At 46.4% G+C, this 18,403-nt stretch overlaps 1 protein-coding gene across 3 annotated transcripts in view; it reads right to left on the bottom strand.

Moving 5' to 3' along the window:
- Positions 1-934: 934 nt before the first annotated feature.
- PRICKLE1 (prickle planar cell polarity protein 1) overlaps positions 935-18,403 on the bottom strand; it is a 64,173-nt gene continuing 46,704 nt past the window's right edge. The window contains exons 1-8 of one of the 3 annotated variants that reach the window (XM_068669393.1): positions 15,601-15,747; positions 10,486-10,665; positions 8,155-8,268; positions 7,219-7,356; positions 6,542-6,745; positions 5,814-6,000; positions 4,815-5,678; positions 935-3,216 (exon numbers count right to left, since the gene is read on the bottom strand). In XM_068669393.1, coding sequence (XP_068525494.1) covers positions 2,360-3,216; positions 4,815-5,678; positions 5,814-6,000; positions 6,542-6,745; positions 7,219-7,356; positions 8,155-8,268; positions 10,486-10,617 — 2,496 coding nt within the window. In that variant the 5' untranslated portion in view covers positions 10,618-10,665; positions 15,601-15,747 and the 3' untranslated portion in view covers positions 935-2,359. Of the gene's footprint in view, positions 3,217-4,814; positions 5,679-5,813; positions 6,001-6,541; positions 6,746-7,218; positions 7,357-8,154; positions 8,269-10,485; positions 10,666-15,365; positions 15,519-15,600; positions 15,748-18,403 lie in introns of those variants that run through there. The other 2 variants (XM_068669392.1, XM_068669391.1) reach the window with 2 other exon arrangements.

The following is an 18,403-nucleotide window of genomic DNA, read 5'->3' as shown; positions in this document are numbered from 1 at the left end:
CTGCACGAGCCACTTACTCCAAAGTGGACCCAGCGGCAGCAGCAGAGCTTGTTGTTTCAGAGTCCTGGTTCCCTGTATCTGGAAATGCAGTTAGGAACGGAAAGTCCCAGTCGCTGTTCAAGTATCCCAAGCAAGGCATTAACAAGGCAGTTTCTCTTCTCAAGCCTTCGAAGGCCTCGCAGGCTGGCTGTTGGCCTGTTAAGCACAACAGGCATTTAGCTGCTAGGAAAGCAAATACTGCCTAAGCCACCAGGGCAGCCTGCCAGCTGGAAGCAGCCCACGCGCCACCCATTGGCCCATACGATGCTGCATGATACTGCTTTGATCAGCTTTCATGTACACAAGACTTGTTTGTACTAGAAAAGTGACTTATATGGTGAATACCACCTCTGGGAGTAAAGGATCTATTGCTTATTTTACCCTGAAAATATCAGCCAGTAACTGCTATTTTGGCTTGGCCTTAGCAAGACCTTCCTTTTATTTGGTGTGAGCACTACCCATGTGCCTTCCATCCCTTAGGTCTAGGTCCTCTCCATTTCAAGAAGTTACGGCCTCAGAAATGGCAAACAGTTCATTTGGTCAGGCCTTTTATACCTGTAAGAAGTAAGTACCTGTTACTTCGTTAATCATCATTGTTCAGCTGAGCAGAAAGCCTATGGTTTTACTATTTACTATTTTAAGTCGCAGGTGTCTGCGTTAATTCCAGTAACAACATTCTGCTCTAAAGTGCAGAAACGCTTAAAACACTGATAAACTTATCTTAATGTGAAATAGCTCCTGCTCTCCACCTGAGTTCAAGGCAACTCGAATACATGCTCGGCCCCCTTGCCTTCTAGAACCACCTCACCTCTCCCTGCCTTGCTGTAGGTGAACATGAGGAACGCTTTTTGGGAAAGGAGGGGAGTAATAAGAAAGAAATCCACATCCACAGGAGTTGCATGTTTGTTGTACTGATATATTCCAGGCTTGTGTGATTTTTACATTTATATAGTTTACATTTTGCTTGACCCATAAATAACACTTGCAAGATTAAGAGGGCCATAGGTTAGAGAGTATTTACATAGCCCCACCATGCATACAGAGCTTTCAATACCTAGTAGACAAAATTAAGCTGTTTTGCACTAAACATTTTTCAATATTTTTAAACCCCCTGACTAAAATACAAGCAATATTTCATCCATAATGCTGCTGTTCAACCCCTAACAAATCTAGTTTGGTATTGTAACAAACTTCTTCAAATTCAGGGATATAAAAATATTCAGCTTTTAAAATTTTAACTGTACAATATGTACATTAGTATTTGCACTGTTAAATTATGAATACATTTAAGCCTATGAAATACTACGTTATAAATATCATTTTTTTTTTGATTTAGAATTGCAACTAATACATTTTAAAACCTGGATAATACATTTGAAAAGACACAATTCTGGAGCCTAATCCTTTAAGCCCTTACGAAAGTATTTGTTATGTAAGTAGATTCATTGACTTAAATGGGGTTACGTGCCTGAGCAAAGGATTCCAGCATTTGTACCTTTCTCTTTCAATGCAGCGGAGTTGAGGAAATGACATAAAAACCATCACTACTCATTGTACTCACTGGCAGTCAGGTCCAATTCCAAAAGCTGAATTAATACCTTCCTTTAAACAGGCACAAAATAAAAAAGCTTACACAGGATGGAGTTCTTTCAAAAAAAATATAAAAAAAATAAAAGGAAAAACTTGGAAGTTAAATGTGTAAACCATTTAGTGCTGCTTTAGGATATATCAAGGCCTCAAGCATTTCAGCTCCCACATTCTGATTTTTGCCTTCTTACTAGTGGACTCTTTGGAAAAGCAGCATTTTCCCAAATTAAAAAAAAAAAGTTCCAGTTTTTGTAGGGAAACTTCAAGGAAGGAAGAATCAGTTTTGTCAGTGAAGAAAGGACACGACATAGAGTCACCTTTTCATTGGAGAGAAGAGGAAAGCATTGAGGCTCACCCTCTGTGGGTACAGCTACAGTACAAGACTGACAGGTTAATTTATTGATCTTCGTTGACTCCCCTCTCTCAGATAACTGAACACAGGTGAATTGAGAGCATGAAATAAATGTCTACAAAAAGTCTGTATCAAGAACTGCAATAACAGTATTTTGACAGCTCAAACGTGTAAACCTAGCAATATCTGAACAGGTCATCATTTGGCATAGTGACATTTCTGAATGTTATTTTTACAATGTAAACTCGGGTAGAGTTATCATTTACACTGGCAAAGCGTTAAGAACCTCAGCAACTTGCCTAAGTACAATTATTAATATAAAAGGACATGGTTCCAACTGTAGCTAGAGAGTTGACTGGTCTTCCCAACCGTTAAAACAAATTAAGAAATGATGCAGTTTTTCCCTTTGTGCCCCCTCTTCTTCTTTGATTTGGTTGTCCTTTGTCCAAACTGAGAACTAGATAACGCAGTAGTTTGACCAGAAAGGTCGTCTGTATAGTATGGGTATCTCAGCGAGCGCGGCTGTGGAATTGGCTGTCCCAGGAAATACCCTTCCTCTTCAGAATCAGATGATGAGGATGAAGTTGAACACCAGGAGTCATCTTCATCACCATATAATCCAAAAAATTTATCAACCACCTGATTCCGCAGTGCATAATCAGAACTCGTATGGGCGTACTGGCCGTACAGCTCCGCGTTTTGAATATATGCCCGAAACTCACGCGAGCTTTTGTTCTGAATAAATTTTTCATGATCCTGAGGAGAGTAATAACGAAATCTCTCTTTTGGAGAGCATCTTCTTTCTGTGGCCAAATTAAGTGCGTTATCTGAACGAGATTTCCTACTTCTTCGGCGATGGTGAGAAGGCCGACTTCCGCGCTCTTCGAAGTGGTAAACACGCCTACGAGTCCTTTCACTCATTGGAGGCTGTCGAATTTCAACATTCTCGTAACTGCCATTATCAATAACATCATCTGAAAACTTCACTTGCTGTGGTCTAGACTGGGATTTAGATCTTCTCAGTACAGGCATGTGCACTGGCTTCTCCTCTGGTAACGCTTTTTCCTGGCACAACTCTGAGCTCAGACTCTTCAAGGACTCTGTGCTCCGGTGGAGCATGGAAGAATTCAGAGTTCCCATGTTGCTCATCTTCTCACAGTCCTCTACCTCCAGTTCTTGGAAAGTTTGCAAAGAATAGAGAGATGTCCGTGGCTTGCCTTCTCCATCCATTGAAGCCCCTGGGGTGGGAGTTGAGAAAGGAGGAAAAAGAGAATTAGAAGTGCCTTGAAGAGAGAGAGAGGTAATGCAATGAAACGTTAAAAACATTTGTTTTCATGAAAGCAGACCTTAAAGTGTTAGGCACTGGGCACAAACTGGAGTGCAGGAGGCTCCTCCTGAGCACCAGACAGCACTGCTGTGCTGGGTGGGTGCCTGAGCACTGGCACAGGCTGCCCAGAGAGCTGTGGGGTCTCCTCCTTGGGGATCTTCCAAAGCCACCTGGACATGGCCCCGGGCAGCCTGCTCTGGGTGTCCCTGCTTGGGCAGGGGCTGGGGCAGGTGGGCTCCTGAGGGCCTGCCAGCCTCAGCTGCTCCAATTCTGCTCTTTGGAACTATTACCAAAAGGACTAGCTTCACATAACAATAAGCTTTGTTGTTTTACTTCAAACGTTTAAGAACTAACTAACATTAGTATACTGAGAATGTAAAAAGTTTAATTAATTTAAAATATTTAAACAGCTAAAACACACATGAAGCTAAGCCACTAAGAAAAGAATTAAATTACTCTACGATCCATGCTTGCCATTTTTAAAGCTAAAATATTCTGTCCTTCTCATATTGCTAAGTTCAATATTCCAGCTGTTGCTACAGGAAACCTAGAATCACTTCCTCTCAAAGAAGGATCTTTACTCATAAAATGTCAACAGTAAGCTGGCCTGGTTTACTTCAGGTTTGTGTCAAATGACCGTTCATTCCCAGAACAAGGGCTTCATCTGCCCTATGACCCTCCCAGGTGCAGTACCTCTGGTTCCTCCTCCTTCCACACCCCCTGAATCAAGCTCCCCTCATCAGTTCCTGCTTTACTGCATGGGCAGTGCAGCATGTGGCTGCTTCTGAGCTATGCAAGGAGCTAGAATATTTGGTGCTAGAATGAAAGAAATGGAGAAGAAGATAGAACAACTTTTAAAATGTGTCTCTCTTAGCTAATTCTCTGCTTTTTTTTTTTTTTTCCATGGTAGGGAATAGGAATGGGAGGTTAACACACAACGCAGATGCACTTGCATATCTGACTTTTATCCTTTTGGCTAATTTCAATCACGTTTGACAAGGAGGTTCACAGAAGTGGATTATCAGTTTCTCTTTAGTCAACAGAGAAAGATAATCTCATAAACCTCATTTCCTAAGGCTAAGAAGGTTGCCATCCTTTCAGATTTTCTACATATTTTTACAAGCGAATCAGGAAACTATCTACAATGTTTTGCGGATTATCTTCAATACGATCCTACTATAGAATGCAACTCCTTGTACTTACGGTACAGAATTTGCTTGAGGTTGTGGTTTGTATATAACAAATGAATAGTTCAAGACCATTCTTACTCAGTTTGATACCATGTTTTGTTGTGTTTTTTGTTGTTATTGTTGTTACAAGCAAAGAAAAGAATTCAAAAGGAAAAGAATTTAAATAGCATACGTGTATCTCATGGAAGAATTATGTGCATCTCCTGCTGTAAAAGCTTTTTAAAAGAATCACAAATATGACCAGTCTTAGTTCAAAGTACTACAACATCCATGCTTTGGTTGACCTCTGCATCAAAGCCATGCAATTTCCCCCCATTACCTGTTATGTTGGACAAAGCCAAAGAATCCATCGAGTCTCGAACGCTTTGTTCTTGCTGTTTCAGATCAGACAAACATTCCAGTGACCCTCCGTACCACGGTGTTTGGTCATGTTTGTATCCCGACGCCCCATGCTCCATGTCTAGCTCCTGGATCTTCCTGCTGCTGGCAGGGCCCGGATGGCTGCCATACGCGGAGTCACCCAGGCCGTCCTGGGACTGGGCCCAGTACATGTCTGATTGATACTTCTTACTTGCTAGGCTTGGGTTATTTTTTTTCAAGTCCAACTTGCTCTTGACAATGCTGTCAGAAATCCAGTGGTCGCTTGATCTAATGTCTACCTCAGCAGGTTGCTGGAAGAGGCTTTTATCACCAAACTTCAGAAGGAGCTGAGTCATGTAATCTTCGTGTTCAGCCCATTCTTCAGGGTCCTCGGGCATTTCTTGCTCCACTCTTCCTTTCCAGAAGTCTTCATTAACAAAGCTGGCCTCTTCCCTTGAAAGGCTTAAGTCATCCAGCTTGCGAGAAAGAGTATCATCGGCGTTGCCTGACAGACCAGGAAACTTGTAATTGAGGGCTGGCGACAGGAGGAGAGACTGGCGGCACTGGTCAGCCGAGCGGCTGCTCTTGCCCATGCGAATGCTCCTCCTGGAGTCTCTCGATCGAGCAGACTGAAATGCAGAGTCAGAAGAGTCGGAGGCGTGAACGTCCTCACCCAAGCTGCAGGTTTTTGAGCAGTAGATCTGCCCTTGCTTCGGGAGGAAAGGGCAGCCAAGCAAAGAGGTCTTGCACTGAGCACAAGAAAAGCAAGTCTCCGTAGCATGCCAGTGCTGTCCATCGTAGGTCATCTGGGCATGGTCAACACCTGGAAAGGGAGAACAAACAATGCTTTGGGTTCTCTCAAAAACTACTTGCAGACTTCACACTTCTGGAATGTGATTTTTTTTTTTTCCATAAATTGGCTTTCCCTTAATTTGTAAGTTATAAAGGACATACTTACCAATGTGCTCCCCGCAGGTCTCACAGTATTCTGCGTAAAGCGATTCGAAACAGTTACAGCAGAAGGGTCGCCCGTCCTTCATGATGTACCTCTGGCCTCCCAGGATCGTCTCACACTCGAGGCAACAGAAGTGTTTCATGTGCCAGTGGCGACCCTCAGCTTCTGTGCACTCATCGGCAAAAATGATCTTTTCAGAGAGAAAAGTGAACTCTTAGTTAAGTGGACAAAACATCCCTTCAGGACTCAGAACAAACAAAATACCCTATTTGTGGAGTTAACATGCTTATTTATTTTTTGTTTAGCTGGCTTTTGAGTACAAAGCTAAAATGACAATTGCCTATAACAACTGTGGCATTCTGATATTTTCTTAGCAAAAAAAGAAGAAAAAACTACTTTTTAAAGCAAAAAAAAAAAAAGGTAAGAACTCAACAAAGAAGCTGATGTTACGATATTTTGGAATATTTTTACAGATTCTTGTTTTAATTTAATCTACAAGATTCAATTCTAAATACAAACAGGTACCTGTTTTCTAAATTCAATCACACTGCTTGTTGTATTGCTGTTCTGACAAGAAATGGCACACCCCTCCGCTTTCAAACACATCTATGCAGGACAGTCCTTACTGCTTGAAGGAATGCATCTGCCTTCAGTAATTGCCCAGGCAAGCGATGCAGTTTGTTAGTTGAACAACGACGGGTGGTGGTTTGGCTGTAAAATGTAAATTTTACCTCATCACAGGCTGAACATCGAGGCTTCAGAAGTTCAGCGTGGTGTCTGCCGCAGTGAATTTTTCCATCTTGGTAGAAGTAGATAAGGTCAACGAGAAGCTCATTACACGTGAAGCATACAAAACACGATGGATGCCAGCACACACCAGGGCCAGCTCTCGAGGCAAAAACTGCAACTTCGCCACCGTTTACTTTTGTACCACACTAGGAACAAGAAGAGAAAGAGAACATACCTCATATCACAGACCGCTAGCTTCTGGCATTTAAACTAAATTAAAACACCAAACCCAATGTGAAGGTTTTATTCCAAAATTTGACATGAAGGGAAAAGAATATATTTTCAAACTTGGGCTAGACAATTCTGTGCATCAACTAAACTTGTGTGAATAGAAGTTTATTATAATGTTTTGAAAGGCATGCCTGATTTTCACTTGTCATTATTTTAATATGAGTTAGTACGAGGCAACAACAGTAGCAAATATGTCAAAGACTCAGTTCATTGCTAGTATCAAAGGTTGTTTTCCTTAAGCAAGTGCTACCTTCTTTCTATTCATACACAGTTTCACAAATACCCTATTTATATATATGTATGCTCAGGCGTAGACAGAAATAAGCCTACATTTAATATTGAGATATTACTGAGACCGCCGCTTGGCTCGGGGCACCAGTGGCGTTACCTGTTCACAGACAGCATGCATCACTGCTCTCGAGAGGAGTTTAATAGTGCCTCGGCCGAGCGCCTCCTTTTTGCGCTGGGAACTGAACATCTGCAGCTCCTTCTTTTCTTCTTCGCTTAAAGACTGGCAGTATCGCACCTTCCAGTGAAAACACAGAAGAACTTTCTTTAGGTACTGAGCTTTAAAAATAACATTGCAATGAGCAAGCACATAATATGCAAGAAATTTTTCAGGCATGCTGGCAATCATCATTAAACTTCTCTAGCTAGTCTTCTCTACAGCTTTAGTATTTAGTTAATATGGCACAATACAAGCCTAGTATAGAGAGATTTTGCAAACTAAAACGTTGTCCAGGCAAGGAATAACAATTTTAAAAAGGCAATTCCATAATAATGGAATGAACCTAAATCAGGTTCATCCATAACACTGTCCTTTAGATTTATGGTAAAGTGCCTGCACTAAATATTGCAGTACACAAGATCTTAAGCATTGACACCCCCGCCTCCTTTTCTTACAAAGAGTTTGTTTGTTATTTCCACTTCTACTCCAAATTACACTGCATATCTGAGATGCAAACCTTTTACTATCACAAAGCATCCTTTTTGTGTGCTACAATGAAATCCCAGGAATTTGTAGGCTCCTGGTAATTGGTGGGTGGCTGCAAACACTATAAAACCGACTTGTGTTAAGTTTATTGCAGTGACACCAACCTTCCTGACAAGAAAAGGCAGTGTCCTTCCAGACAGCTCTTATCTGCACAGCAGCGAAACGCAGAGCTAGACAATGGGTTCAGTGTACGCGCCGGGCTGGTGCACAGGTCAGATGCCAGCACAAGCCGTGTTTTAGGCTTGTAACAAACACGCAGGAAGGTAATTCACACAGAGGAGGCGAGAGAGACCTACGTCCTGACCGTGCACCCCCAGGCTCCCCGGTTACCTCGTTATCATGGGGTGGCAGCTGATAGAGGAGCTGTTTAATTCTGTGCTTCTCTCCAGGGCTGTTCACGTAAGGGACCTTTTCCTCTGGCAGGCAGGCAAAATACAGTTGTACCTGCATGGGAGCAACGTGAAATCAGACCAGGAGACACACATCACCCGAGCACCGCACGCGACCTTCGGCTACTGTTTTATCTCAAGTCCCACTTACAAAGGAAGGAGGCTATGCTACATTAGACCTGTGACAGGATTTGTGCTGAAAATACGAGGCCCAGATGAACCAACTCAGCAAACCTGGCTCGTCTCTGATAAAACTAGCACCAAGCTGCTGAATTGCTTTTCTGGAATGCAATTTGCAGTGACAATTAGGGGGTATCGTAAATTATGCACATTTAATGTTCTCATTATTCCCACCCCCTTCAGGGCTGGTCAACAGCCCAGCTGAAATTCCAAGTTTCCCTCTACAATTTACCACACAAGGCACGACGCTTTCCAGAAAACAGGCGCTGTGTAAACAAATTTAATTTGCTCTGTGCATTTTACACATTGTTGAGACAAAAGCTGTTTTGTAGCCTCCCGCTGATCAGGTTCACCCAGAGCATCAGCTTTCATTGCTTCCATGTGGCCTTTGGTAAGAAGGTGGAAACATCCTTCCCGTGGGAGAAGGCTGGATCCAGGCACATTTCAGTTGGATGCAAATGAACTATGAAATTTTCATGGGCTGCGTGTTTTTGATAAAGAAATCAATATTGGGTGTACACACCTATCAATCTTCACTCTTTTTTTTTTTCCCCCCCAGAAGCAAATTATGACAGGAAAACTGTAATGAATGCTATGACAAAGCCCGGTGGCAAAAAATATTTTTGTGGAACAGCTTCAGATTTATTGTTTTTCCTATGCAGTTTCCAGCTTGTCACGAGGCCTGGGGCTGTAAATAAGAGCCGACTATTGGCAAAAAATATTACTTGCCATCCAGATTTAAATAATGCTTAGGTCAACAGCTTATTACTGTGCGAGACAGATGAAAAAGAGGCAGCAATCAGTCAGGAAGCAATCAAAATTATATGGGAAAGGTTGTATGAAACATTATTTGGCTTTCATTTAACCAAAATTTAAACATCAGAAGTCCTCTTAGTACTGATTGCGCTTCAAGAAGCTGCAGGAAAAGATAACGACACACAGTACAAAGTTAAGCCTGAAAGACACTTTATGCCCTTCTCCCAGTTTATTGCCCTGTTCTCAAATTAAGTCATTCTTCTTCGAAAAAAGAAATCTTTAATGAGTTTGAGCTAGTTTGATTATGGGGATATTTTATGGAATTTACTTAATTGTTCTGACAGAACATTAGCTTGCTGGTTGCCTTAAGGTCTGATTCATCGGGATTCATATATATGCTTAAGCAAGCAATAAAAAGAATTTCCCTAAAAATAGCCCGTTATTTGCCGTTCCTGCTGACATGACTTTATTCACAACTACGAAAAATCTCCGCACAGCAAGAAGGACGCATCTTTTGCACCTCCATAACTACGGACTGCAATAACTTGCCAGCTGGCCAAGAGCAGCTCTGCCTCCTCTAGGAAGTCTTCTAGTGCTAGGAAGTCTCTGCCCCTTCAGCACGGACACCCCAGTTCTGGGTGTTGGGGAATGCACAGCTTTGGTACAGTTATAACAACATCAAGTATACAAATATGTCTAGAGGTTCGATTTGGTTTCCCAGAGCAGCTCTCTCAGCAGCAATTTCACTTATTTCCACTGCATTGTGATGTAGTGGATAAAGAAGCAAAGGGAGAGGGGAAGGAACAGCCCAACCAGCCCACAGTGCTGGCTGCAGGGAAGGCACAGGAGAAGCTGGTATGAACAAATGGCAGGCACACCGCCACTTAAACAAGCGTTAAGCACATTAGTAATTGTCACAGTGACAGAATGCCTTCATTATGTATGCTGCAGCAGCGTTCCCGATGTCAAATGCCCAATTATTTAAAGAGATGGTCACTGCTTAACTGCGCCTGTACAAACAGCACCGTGCCACGAGCTTCAATTAAACCTAACAGCTTGCTTCAGAGAGAAAGCAAAATTCTCTGCTACTTTTAGACTCGGCAATACATACCTCTGTGGCATGTATTTATTGAAAAATCTTGGGGAATATAAACTCCTCAATGCTGAGGATATTAAGTTCCCTTGGGGCAGCCTCATTGGAATGGGAAACAAAATGAGGTGAAGGGTTCTAGGTGAATTTGAGTTTTATATTACAAGGATTCAGTAAGGCTTGCTATCGCTCCCTTAGACAGTCTGTATGGGGCTTATTTTAATAATGCAGAACCACAGGCAGTACCTGCTCTGGTCTAAGGCCTGGGGGGACCCAGGCATATTCTTCCAAGGCACAGCCAGAGTCATCATCAGACGTTGAGCTTCGCTGACACCCAAAAACGAGGTTGTTAGCTTTGGGCTCCATCTCCAAGGGCATAAGTGAGAAGTGTTAAATATTTCAGCTGCAGCTCATCAAGCAATTGATCTGGAAGAAAAGATTAACAGAGCTTTAATAAACTTCAACACGCAACAACTAATTATCAGCGCAAATGATCTTACAACAGTTTAGAATTCCTTCTGCTGGCCAGAACACAGATTATCGGAGCATCATTACAACTTGCTACAAGCAATTCAGAAGTATTCCAATGAGCTCTCAAAAACACACAAAAACCACCACACACCTACCCAAGAAAAAGCAAACTAGACACCCATCACCACGCCTGGCAGCCAATACCCGTTTCAGCATTAACGCTCACCTTCTTACATTTCTGCTCATCTGACATTACAGATTATACGTACACATAAATAGGGAAGACTCATGGAGTAAACGCTCATAAAACAAATGAGATGAGCTCTATCTGAAGTCACTACTAATCTAGTAGCACAGAAGACACGAAAACTGCTCGTCAAAAACTAAAGAAATCCGTGGGGAAAGACAGCTGTGCAAGTAGCATCCTGTTTTTAACAAGGTAGGCATAAAGCAATGAATGTCTGCTAGATTCCTCCGAGATCCTCGTTTTAGCTGTATCAGAGCGGAAGGGTGTTGGTCCAGTTAAATATCTGAAATCCAATTATGCCAGATTAGGCTCTGTAAAATGCATCATGATTGTTCTGTTAATTTAAAACCCTACAGGGAGATGCTTCTGTTGATTCATGAAGCCTACAAAGCTTAATATCAGTGGGATCATTTTGAGTCACAACTGGCAAAGGCGGCTCTCACCAACATCCGCAGCTTTCTGCAGTAAAACGCTTATTAAGATAAATATCTTACATTAATTCAAACAAGAGTTCTTAGGAAATTCGGATCGGGAGTTTCAGTGAAATACCGACTGCCAAAACCAGAGAGGATGTGCTCTGCCAGGACAGACATCCTGAACACCTGAGTGTGGAAACAAGCTTGCCTTCACGCTATGCTACGCGTGCGCTGCACCTTGCCCGGTTCAGGCAGTTTTCTCCACCCGTCCTCCAAATTGGGATGCAGTTGTGGCAGCACCAGATCTGAGCTGCTGGGCAGCTGCAGAAAACCCTCATCCCCTCCATAAATAACCTTGCTGCTGGGTCTAAAGGGGAGAGCAACCTAGCAGCTCCAGGCAGGTCCCATGCCATCTCTGTTTCCTTCGGTGGAAGAAAAATACCAGAGTGGGTACCCAGGCATCCTGCTCCCTGCACACCGGGGGCTTCTCCTCCTTTACACGAGGCCCCAGCAAGTGCCACGCGGGGTAACTGGTGCCTCATGCAGACCCAAACCTGCTCAGTAGAAAGCAGCCACATGCACGTGAAGTTACAAGCTTGGAGAAATGATGATACTCGGTATTACACATTCTATCTGCTCCCAGTTTCAGTATGTCTGTACGTTCCCACACCCAATAAAACGAGGTGGGATTACCTAATTAACTACTCCACTGAGCCAGTGCTCAAAAAATTGTAACTTGTTAACTTTGCTCCAAAACTTTTGGTTTGAAGATGTATGTGCTATTGTTGGTGTGCTGCTAGGATGCCAACATGCTATGATTACACTGCGTAGCTGCACTCTAATACAACATTTACCTGATATTTTATGGGGCACACAAACCCGCCCTTTAGGAACAGGCTACCTCTTACAGAGCTTGTCAGATGTCAGGTAAATTTCGGAAACCTTAGTGTAGGTGAACAACTGAAGATTCACAGAACATCTTGTAGCTTGGCATCACCACACGTTACAATCCCTGCCAAGGACGGCGAGTGAAACCAACCCCCTACACTTGTTATTCTGCGTATTAACAGCACCACAGACAGGTAGATCGCGCTCCCACTAACACCTTTGGCTTTACCCTAGGAGACCTTTCCCTCATTTTGCTCTTCTGCTGCTCAGAAGCTGACCTTTCAACGCAGTCATTTCGAAGAGGTGCCAATCACTCATGGCTGGTTAGTGAGTTGAAGCCAAAGCCCTGGGTACGAGTATCCATTGTCAGTGACGTGACAGTGTTAGTGGATCAGTCACATTAAAGGATTTGCATTGCCTTATTCACTAGTACAAAAGTGACAGGAAGTCCTGGATTGTCTACTGAGAAAGCAATGCATGAGTTGAATCAAAAAACAACCCCCTAAAGGCTCAATCCTGTATATTTGAAGTGCAGGCAGACATCCTGCTGCACACCAGACCCCCTTTCTTCACAAATAACGGGGCAGTCAGCGGTGCACAACTGCTGCCCCAGCCCATGTCCTTCAGGGCCTGAAGTCAGCCATCAGTATGCTCGTTGTTACTCTTCATGGAAAGCTGGAGCGTGGAGGGACAGGGCAATACTGCCATACAGTTAAGAAATCCCCGCTAGCAAAAAAAGCGACAGTGCCGACTGCTGCAGAAGGATGACGATGCCAGGGTCAGCATCTGGTGTCCCACATTGTCTATACCCAAGTAGTGTTGAAGAATAAAATCCTTCATCACGATGGGCACGGCTGAGAAGTCCATGCCCGTCTGACATGATCCTAGCAGCAGATGCACTGCCTCGCAATTTCCCTGCTGAGGTGCTAGATGGCCAGTGCACGATCACGTGCTGCTAACAAGTCTGAGCTGATGCTCCCAATTCCTGCGGCTTTGTGTCATGGGAACCTTGCTGATCCAGCAGCCACTTTTCAAGCACCGACTCCTGCCTGAAAACCCACGAATCAAAGGAGTCACCAGACAAAACACCTCTGTCAACGTTTTAGTAGGCAGGGTGACCTCGGCCATGCCATGGGGAGCAAACCCAAAATTAAACTCCACCAGAGAGACACTGAGCCTCGCCAGCCCTCAGGTGCACCCCGGCCTGTTCACACCACAGCAAACGCTCAGCATCGCATCCGTAACAAGGTCGAAAGTCGCTCTCTGTGAGATCGAAGATCGACTCTGCTGGCTTAATTTCTCCAGCTGACAAGGAAAAACAAAATTCAAAATAAAATCTGAAGGGATGTAGACCCGGTAACTTTCCTGAGGATTTCTGAACACGAAGGCTATGCGCTACTTCTATACGGCAAGAAGCAGTGCCGGGTGCTGCTCGGATTGCAGGCATACCAAAGGGATGTAAAGGCAGGACAGCTGCCTAATTCCAGAAGTAGATAAGAGACAGTGCAGCTTTTCCAAAAAGATTGATCTGCCTGGGTCACCTTTTACCCATTCATTTTGGGCAGTGTGAGAGAGAACCACAGACCCATAGGCTCATTTTCCCTACGACACAGGGTGGGTTGACGGTACGGCTGGTAGAGAATAAGGGAAAAATATATCTGAGCTCTAACTGTGAGATGCGACTTTGCCATGGGGGTGCTCCGCCCCACACAAGGTGACTGGGAGCGTTTAAAGCCAGGTCCATAAATCCCAGCGAGACGGGGTAACCCGAAGGACAGCACTCACTTTGGGAGAAAAACGCCACCACAGCACTGACACCAAGCCATAAACCGCCCGACACCACACCATAAACCAACACGGCCGCGCTGCAAATATTGTGGCGTTGCTGAGAGCGAGGTTTCTAAAAACGGCACGGCTTAACAGCAAGCTGTTTGCCCAACTATTTCAGCAATTACTGCTCTGGAAGTCCTCCTTCCTCTCCTGCTCAAGTGCAATTTGGTTTTGCGTTTCCAGCCTACAGGGTTCTTCCTCCCTGCCTGCCCCCCCACCGCACTTCTCCTTCAAAGCAAGGCTGTTTGAAATGATCACGTCCTAAGGAGGATTCAGATGAACGTAAACACCAGCTGAAAAAATAAATGCTTTCTAAGGGAAGGGCAGAAAGGTGGTCTTTCTACTTGTGCCATGACATCTCCATAGCGCAGCTTGTTTTGCTTCTGTAGTCTGCGCAACGTCTCGGGGCCTCGGCTCTGCTCAAATACTGCCTCCCAAAAAGCTGCATGGGGATACCTCTGAGACCAGGGGACCCATTTCTCGCCGGGACAAGGCTGTCCTTGCCCAGGGGTCTCCATCTCTGTTACTCTCCACCACGACCCCACACCGGCCAGAGGGGGTCCGGCTGTGCCAGCCGGGGAGGGGGGGGGGGGGGCGCAGCTCCTTGCCCACCCCCTGCCGCCTCCCTGCGTCCTGCGGGGCAAATTGGTTAACGACTTTTTTTGTTAGAAAGCTTGTTACCGGGGCCGGAGGGGACGCGAGATGCATATCGCGCATATCGCACATATCGCACCTATCAGGGCTGGCCGGGTGACAGCCACCTGCTTGTTTCGGGGCCCCGCGCAACGCCCCCCGACGGCAGGGGGTACACACAGGGAATCCCTCCCCCCAGCTCCCTAAAACGTCCCGCACGGCCCCAGCGAGACAGGATCCCAGCCTTTTACAGCACCCCCATTGATATTTTTCTATTTTTTTTTTTTTTTATATAATTCCGTTTTAAGCAGCAGCCAGACTTCCACGGGCGCTCAGGTTTCACCCCGTCACCTGTTGGCTCCCGAACAACCCCCGCCTTTGTTAGGGCTCCCGGCCCTCCTTCGAGCCGGGGGCTCCCAAATTCCGCACAGCACAGCCCCGGCCCCCCCCGCTCCCCTCCGGTCACGACGGGGCTGGGGGGGGAGATGGGCAGGCTGCGGAGCCCCCCGGGGGAGGGCTGCCTCCCCCCTCAGCGGGTCCCCAGCCCCGAGCAGCGCCGGGGGGACCCGGGGGCGAAACCCGCAGCGCTCCCAGCCCCCGACCCCCAGCACGGCCCCCCCCGGAGCATCCCCGCTCCTCACCTCGGGCTGCAGCGGGGAGCTCGGAGGAGCGGCCAGGCACAAGCTCGCTGAGGAGAGGAGGGGAGGGGAGGCGGGGGGGGCTCCTCCTTCCCCTCCTCAGCCCGCCCGCCGCCAGATACCTGTGTGCCGCCCCACTGCCCCCTCCCCCGGGGCTGCGGGCCGGGCACGGAGCGGCTCCTCCTCCCCAAAAACACCCCCCCCACCCTCCCTGAGCCCCCCGACCCGAGCCCCTCACCCTGCTCCGGCCACTGGCCCCGGCTGCTGCGGGATGAGGGGGGACACACAGCGCTGCCCCCGGTGCCGGGCAGAGCTCGGTTTGTGCGGCGGGGAGGCGGCGAACATGTGTTTTTTAACGAGCCCGCTTTTGTCCGTGCCGCTGCTGGAAATAGGTTTCCCACCCCACCCTGCATTGTGTGCCCCGGGGGCTGCCCCGGCCCCTGCCCCGGCACCGCCGTGAGGGAGGCGCCCGGGGGGGAGCTGGGGGCTGATAAGAGCCGGGAAACGATTGTCCCGCCACGGGGTGTACTTAAAAAAAAAAAAAAAAAAAAAGCGATCTATCAGTGCCTTTGCTATCACTGCTTTTTCTATCACCACCCTTTTAGGACATCCCAAGCGGGAAGGAGGCGTCCCAGCCCTTGTCCCGGGGCAGTGACACCCAAGCTGCCCGGGTTCTGGCGACATTTTCTGCCTGCTGGGGCTGGGGCCTCCGCGTGTGCCTCTGAGCCTTAAGCCAAACGATGAGAGCCCCACCAGCCCCTTCCCCTTCCCCACTGCTCTTTGTTTCCCTCAGGAAGTCATTAGCAAAGGTCGTTTATTAGCGAGGTGACCCTGGCAGCTCCCCCGCCATGCCCTGCAGCTGGAGATGTGTGGCCATGGCCTGGTTGTCATGCCCAGAGCTGGGGTGGGATGGAGCGGGATTAAGGTCACCAAAAGCCCACCAGCTACAGCCGATCCCTGTCACCAATCCCAGCCTGATTGGCCACCAGGCCTTCAAACGCCGTCGTGTAGCCAAAGAGGGCTCCTTGGTGCGGAAATGGTGGCCAGAGAAGGCCCCAAGCAGCAGCCCCGCTCCTGGTGCACCCAGGAGGGACACGAGGCTGAGCACGCAGGTTGTGGCTGCCAGGGCCCTGCGGCCCCGGCCCGTGTCCCTGCGGAAGGGACACCACCACTACCATGTCACTACCACCGCCACCACCACCACTACCATGCCACCACCACTGCCACCACCAGCACCGCCACAGCCTGAGGCCTGGGGTGGCCTCCAAAATCTGCACGGCAGACTTCACCAGCCCAAATTCTCTTCGCTGCCCTTGACATCTTCTTTGTGTTCCTTCTTCCTCAGGGCTGACAAGCGAACAGGTGAATGAGGTCCCACACAGGTCCAACCCCACCAAATCAAAGCCACAGGCTGTGGCTCCCGCAGTGGCAAAAGCTGCTGAAACTCCACCAAACCAACCAGCTACAGCCCCTCCACACCCCATTTCCCTGCCATAAGCAGTCTCACTGGTTGTACCACCTCGATTCTTAAATGGCTAAGTTGTTTTAAGGTCAAAGTTGGCACATCGCTTGGATGAACTAGAGATTTTGTCAGAGCGGTTGTCAGTGTTGGCTTTACAAAACCCAGACTGTTTCTACTCTGTTTGTTGGACTGAACAGCCCCCATCTGGTGGCCAGCTGAACATCTGCCAATTCCATTCATCATTAATCAAAAATGGAAGTGTCAGGAATAATGTTTACTCTTCCCTGCTAGACGACTGAATTAACCAACAGCAATTTGCATATATTGTCTTCTCCTTTTTCAGGGGTGCCTGACCTTTGCTCAGCAGTCCTCCTTAGAGCAAGGACTCACCCTGGCTGCGCAGCACGCTATGAGAAGGAGCATCTCATCTGGGACTTGTGCAGCTCAGTGGCTACAGAAAAGTTTGCAGGGTTTCCTAAACCTAAAGCCTACTGAAGCCACTTTTCTGGGCAGCCAGACTGTCCCCAGTCTTGCTGACACACTGAGACCGAAGAGCTTGAGGGCGTGCACAGATAGCTGCCTGCGCTGCTCTTTTTCCCAGGTTTTTCTGGCTCGAGCACAAAAACTACTAAATTGTTCTGGGCAATGCATTTAAAGATTATCAGGCAAAACCAACTATTGTGATCTTCTAGCCTGAAATCACCTACAATGTGGTCATAAGATTTTCTTTAAATTACTGTCTGCATGAATGAAACGTTTGATTTTGATTTAAAAGTACCAGTACAGAAAACCCCAGTACAACTCCTGTTAAATCCACTGCAGCCCTTTGCTAAATTGTTTCAAGTAGTCAATCACTTTCAACTTGGTTTGGGGTGGTTTTGTTTTGTGTTTTCTAATCCGATATTGCTGCATTTCAGTGCTCAAGCGCTGGATCGTAATTGTACCCTTGAATGTTAGGCTAAGAATCAACTATCGTAACTCCCCCTGGGCATTTGCAAATTGTGCAAGTCATTTCTTGGCTATCTCTTTTGATTCAGGCTCTTTCCACAGAACAAATGCGTTGCTATGACTTTTTATTTTTACACAACAAATATAGCAGCATACATACTTTTCATCCCAAGCATAAACTATGCTACAGAAGTTACCTAAAAAAATAAAAGAAGAAGAAGAAAAAAAAAGAGAGAGATGATCACAAACCTCCCTGCCCTTTAAGGCACGTTCCACATTCCTGGATCCAGCTGGGTAGAGCTAATTCTTTAAACAACCGGATAGTTGAGGGGATCTGTAATGGATATGGAACCTTTTGCCCCAAGGTCTTCGCACAAATTTAGTCTGGGTAACAACTTTCTTTTACTACTGACCAGGCCACGCGTGTTCTCTGGCCTGTATGAAATTTGCTCAGAGTATCAGTGGGGTTTCACAGTTCGCAATTATCCACATCACAGAACATCCCTTGAGATAACACCAGTAATTGCTACCTTTGTTGGCAGTCACAGAAGAGAGACCAAGGAGCAGGGAATGAATTAACCTCTTGTGCTTTAGAGGCAGTTTCTCTGGGTAGGACGGTGGCATTAACACC

Source organism: Anas acuta, chromosome 1 (assembly GCF_963932015.1).
Source record: "Anas acuta chromosome 1, bAnaAcu1.1, whole genome shotgun sequence".
Lineage (NCBI taxonomy): Eukaryota > Metazoa > Chordata > Aves > Anseriformes > Anatidae > Anas > Anas acuta.
Note: the sequence above shows the minus strand (reverse complement) of the source record. Positions and strands in the feature narration are given on the sequence as shown.